Source organism: Euleptes europaea, chromosome 9 (assembly GCF_029931775.1).
Source record: "Euleptes europaea isolate rEulEur1 chromosome 9, rEulEur1.hap1, whole genome shotgun sequence".
In the NCBI taxonomy this organism is placed as follows: Eukaryota; Metazoa; Chordata; class Lepidosauria; order Squamata; family Sphaerodactylidae; genus Euleptes; species Euleptes europaea.
Genome location: NC_079320.1, coordinates 70,613,781 through 70,626,298, shown reverse-complemented (window position 1 = coordinate 70,626,298; position 12,518 = coordinate 70,613,781). Strand labels below are relative to the sequence as shown.

General features: G+C 47.6%; 1 protein-coding gene across 1 annotated transcript in view; it reads right to left on the bottom strand.

Annotated features, from left to right (window-relative positions):
• Nucleotides 1-12,274, bottom strand: part of BEND4 (BEN domain containing 4) — a 34,865-nt gene extending 22,591 nt beyond the window's left edge. The window contains exon 1 of the mRNA XM_056855805.1: nucleotides 11,764-12,274. Within this exon, the coding sequence (XP_056711783.1) occupies nucleotides 11,764-12,274 (511 nt within the window). The remainder of the gene's footprint in view (nucleotides 1-11,763) is intronic.
• Nucleotides 12,275-12,518: the final 244 nt, after the last annotated feature.

The window sequence follows — 12,518 nt, the reverse complement described above, 5'->3', positions numbered from 1 at the left end:
CGCACACAAAATGAGCAACGGAGGCGGCTAACGTACGGATTAAACGATAAAAGAATCATGAAATTTAAAACAGATGGGGAGGCTTCGATATAAAGGTTGCCGTCCCTCATTATTCACTCGCTCCGCTTCTCTTTTGAAAAAATATCAAAGGAAAGTATTGATTGGAACTTTGTGATTCAAATGCACGACAGTTTTTCAATCGCATTAATCCTATAATCAGATTCCAGACCTGAAGCTGTATTTACTGTGTGCATTTTAATCAGGATGAACCTCTACGTTCGGAAGCGCCTTTCCGTCTGTATCCTTTCCCTGTTCCACCCCCCCACCCCCACCACCAGAGACAACATTTGAATGGAGACCAGAAGTGTATTTATTTACAATATTTCTACCCTGCCTTTCAGACAAACCAACGCACAAGGCAGCTAATAAAAAACGCAGGGTGTGTATTATTAATTCCAGCAAAAACAAGAATCAATTCTATAGAGGAAAAGAACAGCCAACAGCATCAGAAATCACCCTTAATACCACCAGTACAAAATTAATTGAAATCAGGAAGATCCAGAACCATTTTGGCCTCTCTTTGGTGCTGGAAAGTCAAGAGAGATGAGGCACAGCACAACTACCTAGGAGAGGGAGTCCCAAAGTCTTGGTACCACTGTGGACAATGCCCCGTCCTGTTTACCTACCGCTTGCCACATAATGGAAGGAAGATGTTAAGGCATGAATAGGTTCTTACAGGAGAAGGCTTAAGGAACCCCAGAACCATATACTGTCTAAACTATTGTGGTTTTCCTAGCTGATAGGAATGATCCAATGTTTACCCTGCAAAAGTACAAATGTAGATTCATATTTACAAGACTGTAGCATGTTACTTATTTGGTGTCAGGCAGTTGTTGCCATGTTGATTATCCCACTTTTTAAAAATCCACATATTTATAATGGTTATGACTTGCAAGATCAGCCAAGTCCACCCCAAAGAATGAGATGCCTTTTTGTTTGGCCAATCAAAGACTTGAATAGTGATGAACTTTTCCAGTCACACGTGTTTGTAGTTATGGGGTAACAGAGAGGTCTAAGGGGACAAAAGATGGGGCATCATGTCAAGGAGAAACATCAAAAAATTAAAATGTGGGCAAATGGATAAGGTTGCTTTCTTTAGCCACAAATCTGAAGGCTAAAGGCAGGCTTGCTTTTGCCTGAGCCAATGAGTACAATAACAGAACATAAGTAAAAGAAGAGTTGGTTTCTATATGTTGATTTTCTCTACCTTTTTTCAAGGAGACTAAAACCAGCTTACAATCTCCTTCCCTTCCTCTCCCCACAACAGACACCTTGTGAAGTAAATGGGGCTGAAATAATTCAGAGAGAACTGTGACTAGCCCAAGGTCACCCAGCTGGCTTCATGTGTAGGAGTAGGAAAACCAATCCGGTTCACCAGATTAGAGTCTGTTGCTCATGGGGAGGAGTGGGGAATCAAACCCAGTTCTCCAGAATAGAGTCCACCACTCTTAACCACTACACCATGCTGGCTCTCTAAAGACTTGTAGTTCCTTAAAAAAGAAGAAGCTGAAAACTAAGCAATGGGCCTGGAATTTCCCTTTGAAGCCCAAATTCTCCAAGGCCCTTCATGGCAATGGCCCTGAAAACTGGTGTAGTGAGAGTGTTGAATTGGTCCTGATTCAGACTGTCCAAAACTATGCCTAAATGAAACAGTCGACTGCAATGGAGAACACCCACATGAGGAACCATATGTTATTTCATATGGGTTATTTCAGCAATGCTCTACATTCTCAAGTCTTTCAGATCTTGGTTTTTCATGGGGGGTGTTGAACAACTCCAATATGCCTGGCCCATTAACAGTTGTGGAGGTTCAAAAACTGCAGTGCAGTTCACACATGAAGTGGCCTTGTACTGAATCACACCCTTGTTTCACCAAAGTCAGTATTGTCTACTCAGACCGGCAGCTGCTCTCCAGGATCTCAGGCAGAGGTCTCTCACATCACCTTACAGGAGAAGGCTTAAGGAACCCCAGAACCATATACTGTCTAAAGTATTGTGGTTTTCCACAATACTTGTGGTTTTCCACAAGACGTACTTGCCGGTACGTCTACTTGTACACTGGCAAACCTTGAAAACACTGCTCTCGTTCAAAGATGTTATATCATGCCATAATGATCTTTGAACAAGCCACAGTATTCTTTGGTGGAATGGTACACAGGAGACCCACAAAGTTTCACTGGACCAAGGATCTGATCAGAGCATGCAGAAAAAAATATATGATACAGTCTACTTACTGCGCTGACTTGCTATGTACATTTGGGGGAGGATTATATTTTTAGCCTATATAGCATAGGCTAAAACTCCTTTCCCTGACTCACTACCCTTTTCCATGCAGGAAAAGTATTTTTCTAAGGTGGGATTTCCCTAACAGGCAATCCCCCACCTGCAGCTTAAAGTGGTACAGTCCACTACATCTCATGAAAACCAGCCCTTCCTAAGAGAGAAGATGGCCTTGCCCATTAAGAGAAAGCCAGCCACATTTCCCTTGTTTTCTGCACTTCAGGAGGAACATGCAACTGGTGACATCCCAAGTCTTTCTCACAAAAAGATGTGCAAGTGCCAGATGGGGAAACATTTTGCAAATCTCACAGGGAGGAAGGGTAGGGTCATAGAATACAATAATAGAATAACAGAGTTGGAAGGAACACAAGGGTCATCTAGTCCAACCCCCTGCACAATGTAGGAAATTCACAACTAACTCCCCCCACACCCCTACTCCATGCCCAGAAGATGGCCAAGATGCCCTCCCTCTCATGATCTGCCTAAGGTCATAGAATCAGCATTGCTGACAGATGGCCATTTAGCCTCTGCTTAAAAACTTCCAGGGAAGGAGATCTTACCACCTCCTGAGGAAGCCTGTTCCACTGAGGAACTGCTCTAACTGTTAGAAAATTTTTCCTAATGTCTAGACGGAAACTCTTTTGGTTTAATTTCAACCCATTGGTTCTGGTCCGACCTTCTGGGCAACAGAAAACAACTCCGCACCCTCCTCTATATGACAGCCCTTCAAGTACTCGAACATGGTTATCATATCACCTCTCAGTCTTTTCCTCTTCAGGCTAAACATATCAGCTCCTTCAACCTTTCCTCATAGGACTTGGTCTCCAGACCCCTCACCATCTTTGTTGCCCTCCTCTGGACACATTTCAGCTTCTCTACATCCTTCTTAAATTGCGGTGCCCAAAAAAAGGGTTTGCATTCTTCTTTGCACATGAGCCCAAAGGGCGCTGCCAGGCAATGTGTAAATCTGGCTTCAGATCGCCTGCTCAGCTAACTTGCTGTAGGAACAGGCGAGGGTATCGTCTGAGCTGGACGTTGCTCCTTCACCTTCAAAGGATCTTGCATGCCGCAAGAGATGGATGCAACCTACAACACCTCATGCATTCCAAAAACCAGATCTCTCTCTTTCTTGCACTCTCTGCAGGGTGATTTTCTGGCGCCGGCCACTGTCGTATGTGATTGAGCAGGCAGTTTATGAAAGTGATTAAAATATTCAGCCCTGTTAATGCGTCTCATTTTGTATATGGCTCGTTCTTCCTTCTCATTTCACTGGAAAAACAAACACTGAGGCTGGAACATTTGTACTCCCTTGCTGACAGGTAGCACCTGCCCTCCCCCCATGAAAAAGCTTTTCGCGTACAGCTGCCGAACTGCCATTTTGCCAACCCCTTTCTGAAACATCTCAGCTCTTACCTTGCCTCTGTGTTCCTTACATTTGTTTGGACCTCCAAAGCAATCACCCAATCCCATTTGCCAGACAGTTAAATGTCTTCTGAAGGGCATTCCCACATCTGAAAACAGCACCGATGCTTTGATAATGAAACAATATAATACTCTCTCCTGTGCCCAAATGATCTGAATTCCCCGGAGGGCATCAAAGTAAAACACAGATACATGTTTGGAAGAGCTCTTTACATAATGGATATGGGGCTACATATCAGAATGACAGCAAAGGGGTGGGAGGGCAGGGCAACGGACAGCTTTCAGGGCAAGGAGGGGAAAATCTAAACTAGAATAATGGACACCCCAAGGCCCTGTTTTTATATCAAAATACGTTTACAGAGCCTGTGACCACCGAAGAAAGCATTGAGTGGCGAATGTAACCACATGCAACCACAGACGGAGTACCAAAAGGTTCTGGAACCTGAGGCACTAGGAACGTTTCAGGACCCGAAGACACTAAACATAAAACATGCGGGTTTAAATGTTGGGGCTTCCCCTAAAGAACCCTGGGGGCTGAAAGTTCCTTGCGGAGGGACCTTCCCACAAAAACGAGCCCTTGTAGAGAAGGAACGACTATTCAACCAAAGTCCATGGTGCAGACATATCATAAGAAAATGATCAGGACAGAACAAGGGGGTGGCAACAGAGTGGTCTGCACAAATCTATGACATGTGAGAGTCTTGGACTTGCGCCCCCCCCACACACACACCATACGCAGAACATCAGAAGGCATGGTTATGTACATGGGCTATGAGTCTGAGAAGCAGGCCCCATTTATAGGAGCCATGGTGTGGCAGGCACATGCACCTCTGTACACGTGACAGTGAAACAAACATCTGGAAGTTAGACTTGTGTGGCTCTTTGTTGCCTTTCCTCAGGAGGGGAGAAGCCTCCATATAATTGCCCCCTGCCAAAGTGGTGGCTTCACATGAACACATGAAGCTGCCGTATACTGAATCAGACTCTTGGTCCATTAAAGTCAGTATTGTCTACTCAGACTGCCAGCAGCTCTCCAGGGTCTCAGGCAGGGGTCTTTCACATCACGTACTTGCTTAGTCCCTTTAACTGGAGATGCCAGGGATTGAACCTGGGACCTTCTGCATGCCAAGCAGATGCTCTACCACTGAGCCACGGCCCCATCATATTTTAGCTAACATGATGTGTTCATTTACACTGGTGACCTGGGATTCCCTAAGGAAGCTACCCCACTGCTGGTGGGAGAAAAGGAGTCTCGTGCCCCTTATCTCTCCGTGCATACTGCCCACACAACATATGTGACACTCCCCTTAAAAGGAACACATCACGTTAGCTAAAAAAAAAAAGGGGGGGGATGCCGGCAAACCTATCAAAACTTCCATCTTTCTCTCCCCATCCCCCAAATACATAGACAGGGCTGTGTTTATATTGGCCGACCAGTTGAACTGCCCAATGCGGCTGGCGGCTTCCCTGTATTCAGCCCGTGCAGACAAACCCCAACTATTTCCTTGGGCCCTCGGCAGATAAAACAGGGACGCTGTTATTTGCGGTGGCAAACAAAGGCAATCAGGCCTGCCAAGCGCATACTGTAACAGGCAGCTTTTCAGCTCTGCTAGACAGAAAGTAATTAGAATGCTTTTAATGTCCAAAAGAATGGTGCTGATAGGCTGCCACAGATGTGTAGATTTATGAATATTTATATGGTGGTTTATAGCTGACACTTTTATCAGTTGAAGAAGATAAAATATCTGCCTGACTCAAAAGCTTGACAGTCAGGTTAATAAAATCTCATTAAAGAGAATGACCTATGCAATTATATAGGATTTATTGTAATTCATTTTTGATTGTAGCCTGCTTAAAGATGCAATTTCCCATTTCCTAGTGCCAAATTTAGGTAGCGTATCAAGAACTACGTGTGATCTAGCACCAAGCCATTGGGGGGGGAGGGAGAAGAGACAGAGATGCATTTAGCATCTTAGGAGATTCTACCCCTTCACAGAGAAAGAGAAAAATATTTTGATCTGGTCTTCATCGCAGTTTACAATAAAAACCCACCCTGAATATTTAAAAAAGGTATTTATTTTGTATGAAGGAAATCAAAACCGATTTGCACACAGAATAAGGAGGCATTTTGGTACCGGTTTCTTGATAATGGTCTGAGAGGTGACTTGTCGACATCATGCTCGTTCATGTCCCATGCTCTGATACGCCATTGGTGGTGCTATTTTGGGGAGTGTCAAACCACCTCTGAACGTCTCTTGCCTTGAAAACCCTACGGGATTGCTATAAGTCACCTGCGACTTGATGGCACGCACGCACAAAAAGAGCATTTGGTGGTCTCCTGAAAAATCCAGTTGCAGAAGAAAACAGGAAAACAAGTGTCTTGAACACAGAACAATTCTGGAAAGAGGTTGACTCTGAAGACAAAATGCCTTCAATTAAAGGTCTTAGCAAGGCAAAGAAGGGTGGGTTTTTTTGGGGGGGTATTGAAATTTAAATCAACAGGCAAGTAGGAGTGTCTTCACTGGTGAGTATGAAATAAGGGAACTGTCCCCACCAGAAAACCAAATGGCTGCTGTGCTATATATACATACGAAGCTACCTTATACTGAATCAGACCCTTGGTCCATCAAGGCCATTATTGTCTACTCAGACTGCCAGCGGCTCTCCAGGGTCTCAGGTTGAGGTCTTTCCCAATCCTTCTTACCTGTGAACTGGAAATGCTGGGTTTGAACATGGAGTGTTCAGCAAGCAATTTTTACATTTTTATTTATTTACATTATTTATAGTCCGCCTTTCACACAGGGACTTAAGGCAGATTATACATAGTGGGCCAGTACAATCACAAAAATGTGCCAAAGACAGCCAGTGTGATAGAGTGGTTGGATTGTGGGCTAGAGGTGGGGAGCCCAGGTTCTAATCCTCCCACCCAGCCATGAAGCTCACAGAGTGACCTCAGATTAGTCGCTCACTCTTAGGCTAACTTATCTCACAGGGCTGCTGGTGAACAGAGAACCACCTTGAACTCCTTGGGGGAGAAATCTAAAACAGAATAACAGAATGCAAAAGCGAAGTGTCCTCTGACCTAAGACTAGCATAGATCTCATGTGTAAAACAGGTATTAGGCTATGGAAGGAATGCAGACACTGGAAGATTGGTTCTTTGTCTTTCAGTAGCATTCATTCCCAATTCCATTTGAAGAGACGCAGCAGCTAAACCAGATATTGCACAGATCAGGGTGTGGGGATAAGATTCCCAGTCTTAAAAGCAGAGTTAGAAGCAGTACAGGAAACTTTAACTATACAAGATCAAGTGTGTGTGTTAATTGCTGTCAAGTCACTTCCAATTTATGGCAACCCTATGAATCAATGTCCTCCAAAACGTCCTATCCTTAACAGCATTGCTCAGATCTTGCAAACTGAGGGCTGTGGCTTCCTTTAAAGAGTCAATCCATCTCTTGTTGGGTCTTCCTCTTTTCCTGCTGCCTTCCACTTTCCCTAGCATGATTGTCTTTTCCAGTGACTCTTGTCTTCTCATAATGTGACCAAAGTACGACAGCCTCAGTTTAGTCATTTTAGCTTCTAGGGTCGGTTCAGGCTTGATTTGATTTAGAACCCACTGATTTTATTTTTTTTGCAGTCCATGGTATCCGTATCACTCTCCTCCACATTTCAAAGGAATCTACTGTCTTACTATCAGCTTTCTTCATTGTCCAGGATCGAGAAGATCCTATAAATTCTTTACATAAAGGAGGGGGCACAGTGGTTCTCAGACTGTCAGTTGGCCTTTTGGGAGGGATACAAAACACCTGAAGTGAAGGTGTTTCATCCCTTAGAAGCTCCTTGATCCATTGATCTTGAGCAGCATATATCTAGTGTTTGAGGGATATAAGGACTAAAAACAAATCTTGCCACTGACAATGTAGCCTTGGGATCCCTATCGCTTAGTAGAAAAGGCATTATGTCAGACATAGAGGCATTAGATTTGTATGTTAAAAGGGGGGAGATATAATGTGATCGAAGTTCCTCGTAAAAGCGGCATTCCAAAAGGGCACGAGCTAGTGAATCGATAGAGCCAGAAGAGCAAGGACAGGTCCTGTCTGGATATGGTATATTCAAAATTCTGCCCTGCATAACCATAGAGGGGTTAGCATTCAATCTAGCTAAACAAAAGGCTCTAGAAAGACAAGGAGTTGTCAAATAATATGTATAAGCAGGCAAACCACGTGGTGGTGGTATTCCAAAGAACTGGGATGAACAAACGCGGCAAGCACAAAAAGTAGTGCTATTATAATCGAGCTCTTTAATGCTCTTTTTAATTTTGGTGAAAGCTTCAGTTTTCCCAAGATCTAATAACATATCCTGTGAGAAGCCCAGCAACGACAGTTTCTCATCTAAGATTTTTTGCCATGAGGATTTAAAAGGGTCGTTCTTCAGAGAAGCTAGGAACCCCTCAGTGCTAAAGCACAGTTTAAGGTGTAGTTTAAAGGCGGCCAACCACGCCCTAGCCTCGAGTGACATTTGGCCAAACTCGGAACGAAGAGTAACGCCAGCAACACATCGAGGGGCGTTTAGGAGTTTTCGTAAGAACTGAAGCATTGGACGATCTATAGATTCATTGACAACTGTTATCCAGATGGAAACACCAAAAAGAATAATTGGGATAATTTTTTGATTAAAAACCTGAATAGCCCCTGGAATATATTTGCCACCTTTGGTGTAGAAAAAGTTGACAGCGTTCCAGGGGGTGGGGGTGGACACACTTTCTATCTTTCAGAAGGTTGGTAATGCAGCCACCAAAACTATGGTGCTAACCACAAAAACATGCAGAGTCAGGGGGTGTACGGGATGTGATGGCCACTGCAGCCCCCACCCACACTATTTTTCAGCAGCTGGCCCCTTTCGAGTCCCAACGCCAGCATCAGATGAGTGCCCCAATTCACAGATCTATGCACAAGGATTCTCCCATGCAAAAGATGGCTGCTGATGGACTTAGGGGAGCAAAACTGCTTATGTTATTTATATACCCCAGCGGGGACCCAAAGCAGCCTGCATCATGCTCCTCTCCTCCATTTTAACAACCTTGTGAGGCTGAGAGAGACCAACTTGCCCAAGATTACCTGACGAGCTTCCCTGGCAGAGTGGGGATTTGAAGTGGAGTCTCCCAGATCTCAGTCCAACAGTCTAACCGCTACACCATACAAATTAAAAAACGTTTGAGAAATCCTCCTCTTGGGACTTTTCCAAGCAGAGAGTCCTTCCCTCCCTAGCACATGGGCCAGAGCAAACCCCATCTGGTAGAGCTCCCCTCAACTACTATGAGAGGCCCACTGATGGTACGGATAGTTATGCCCCCCCAATCCTTACACAAAGTCCTGAGGCGACAGATGTGTTTCCCTCCACATAGCCCTGTTGCCCCTGAACTGGCATCTGGGAGCGAGAAGGTTACAGCCCGAAGGTGGAAGAGGCCAGTTTTGGCCCTAGGGCTGCCAATGACTGATCTCTACAACACGGCACGTTCCGACATCTGGTCTCTGAAGCACCCCACACCCTCTGGGGCACTTCTGCTCCTCTCCCACTCTCCAAATATCCAGTGAATCCAGTTTGTTCATATCCTGTTTCCATTGCTTAACTCCAGAAATGAGAAGACGAAGAGCTGGTTTTTATATGCCGACTTTCTCTACGACTTAAGGAAGAATCAAACCGGCTTACAATCACCTTCCCTTCTCCTCCCCACCACAGACACCCAGTGGGGTCGGTGGGGCTAAGAGAACTCTAAGAGAGCTGTGACTAGCCCAAGGTCACCCAGCTGGCTTCATGTGTAGGAGTGAGGAAACCAACCTGGTTCACCAGATTAGCGACCGCCGCTCATGTGGAGGAGTGGGGAATCAAAACCGGTTCTCCAGATCAGAGTCCACCGCTCCAAACCATTACAGAATGCTGTGTCAGGGTTCAAGCTTGCTTTCGAATCAATCCTCTTTGTCCTGTAAACATTTCCTAGGTAGCAAGGGACTCTGCACATGTTCAGAGGCTCACTCTTTCTTACTACTATATGTCCCAAACTGTGCCACAGCACTAAAAATGGGCTCTGGGGCAGAGGAGATGCCCTCCCCACATACTATATTTGGTTAGAATGTTAGATTTGAATGAGGGAGGCCTGTTTGAGCCCCCTACTCAGGTCACTGCGCTCACTGGGTGACCTCTGCCCGGTCTCTTCGCCTAAACATTCCCACAAGATTGTTCTGAAGTAAAAACAAACAAACAGAGATAACTTCCTCTCTGGCCAGGACCTTAGGTTTGGAGGAAGGATGGGATATAAACTTGAGGAACACCCACAATATCAGCTTCTCAAGGGCTTGCAGGTCACAGATAATGGCAGACCCCTCCAATCTTTTGATTTCAGGTACCCCTGCTGAAATTACGCCAGGCAAACACACCAGTTCTGCACAAAAATGTCTTTGCCTCCCTTCCAAACAAGCCCACCACCCAAGATTTGTAGAACTACATTCCTGATTTTTATTCAGAGACATCCGTGTTCTTTAGCGGTGGGGTAAACAGCCCACAGTCTCAGCAGCCAGGCTAAATCACTACCAACTTGTCTACTGCAATCTCCTTCCAAGGCCATTTCCAAAGGACACAGCTCAACAGTGGTTAGTTTCTCTACAAAGAGGTACCACTTCAGATGCCCAGGGCTGGCCAGGGTTCCTCAAGAGAGATGCTGTTGCTAAAAGTTTGAGCTAGAAAGGGCCTGCCCTGCCCTGGATAGCCCAGGCTTGCCTGATCTCTCAGATCTGAGAAGCTAAGAAGGGTTGACCCTGGCAAATATTTGGATAGGAGACCTCCAAGGAATACCAGGGTCATGATGCGGAGGCATGCAGTGGCCTCTGTTAGTCTCTTGCCTTGAAAACCCCACCAGGGGTTGCCATAAGTCAGGCGTAACTTGATGGCAAAAAAGAAAGCAAGAAAAGCAAGCACCCGCTTAAAATCTCACCTTCACCACGAACTCACACGAAGCTGCGGTCCATCAAGGTCGGCACTGTCTACTCAGACCGGCAGCGGCTCTCTGGGGTCTCAGGGGGAGGTCTTTCACAATGCCAGCTGCGGGGTGCTTTGGATTCGAAATGCTGGGGATTGAATTTAGGATCTTCTGCATGCAAAGCAGAGGCTCTTCCGCTGAGCCACAGCCCCTCCCCCTGTCCCCCAGCCTGTAATTAGTCAGGATATTTATGGTGGTCTGGTTTACAAAGGAGATTATGGACGAGAAGGGCTTTCAAAACAGTTCTTTTGCAAGTGCTCTTATATACACCCAAGGCTAGCCTGATCTCTCAGAAGCTAAGCAGGGTCGACCCTTGCAAGTATTTGGATGGGAGACCTCCAAGGAATACCAGGATCATGATGCGGAGGCAGGCAATGATAGTCTCTAGCTTTGAAAACCCCACTAGGGGTTGCCATAAGGGGAGGGGCTGTGGCTCAGTGGTAGAGCATCTGCTTGGCACGCCGAAGGTCCCAGGTTCAAGCCCCAGCATCTCCAGTTAAAGGGACTAGGCAGGTAGGTGAAGTGAAAGACCTCTGTCAGAGACCCTGGAGAGCTGCTGCCGATCTGAGTAGACAATACTGTCTTTGACGGACCAAGGGTCTGATTCAGCATAAGGCAGCTTCGTGTGTTCATGCAGAAGGTCCCAGGTTCAATTCCCGGCACCTCCAGTTAAAGGGACTAGGCAAGTAGGTGATGTGAAAGACCCCTTCCTGAGACCCTGGAGAGCCGCTGCCGGTCTGAGTAGACAATACTGACTTTGACGGACCGAGGGTCTGATTCGGTAGAAGGCAGCTTCATGAGTTCAAGCCACCATTGTGCACTCTGCACATGCTCGGGCGCGCGCTGGGTATTTTACCATCCAGCAGGAGAGACAACCTGCCATGCGACCCGAGGGAAAAGCAAAGCCCGGCTTCGCCCAAACTCTTTCCTCGCGGGGCACATAACGCCCCCCCCAAAAAAAGTCGGTACCTGCGCTGAGCTCCAGGCTGCCGCCTCCCTCGGTGCTGCTGCTTGCCGCCCCCTGGTGGCCGTGGCCGTACCTGCCCGAGGAGGAGGAGGAGGAGGAGGGAGCGGCGGGAGGCGGCTGGGGTCCCAGCTGCGAAGCCGGAGCGCGGGGCGGGTGGCCGTGGGAGCCTCTGCCGCCGGGGTAGGAGCTGTGCGCCGGGTAAGGCAGCTGGTGCTCGCCCAGGGAGGACGACGACGAGGAGGAGGAGGCGACGGCCGGCTGCTGCTGCTGCTGCTGCTGCTGGAAGTGATGCTGCTGCTGCTGCTGCTGCTGCTGCTGCCCGACGGCCGCCCTGACCTGCGGGATCTCCACCATGGTGGGTCTCTCGTAGCGCTTGCCGAGCGCCGGTCTCCGGCTGCTGGGGAAGGTCTTGAGGACGCTGTAGGGGCTGCGCTGCTGCTTGTAGATCTTGGCCCCGCTCGGGCCCTCCGCCGCCGCCGCCGCCGCCGCCTCCATCGCCTCCGCCGCCAGCATCGCGCTCCGGCCGCCCCGAGGCTGGATGGTGGCACCGCGCGCGCGGCGCTGGGGGAGGCGTGTGTGTGTGTGCGCGCGTGTGTGAGTGTGTCGGGAGGGTGTGCGCGCGTGATTGGCAGGCGGCCTCGCCAATGCCTGGAGGGAGAAGGGAGGCGAGCGAGCGAGGGAGCTCCCCCCCCCCCTCGAGCCACTAGGGGTGGGGAGGCGGGGTCGCCCGGAGGAGGGCGAGGCGGGCGGGGCTGCT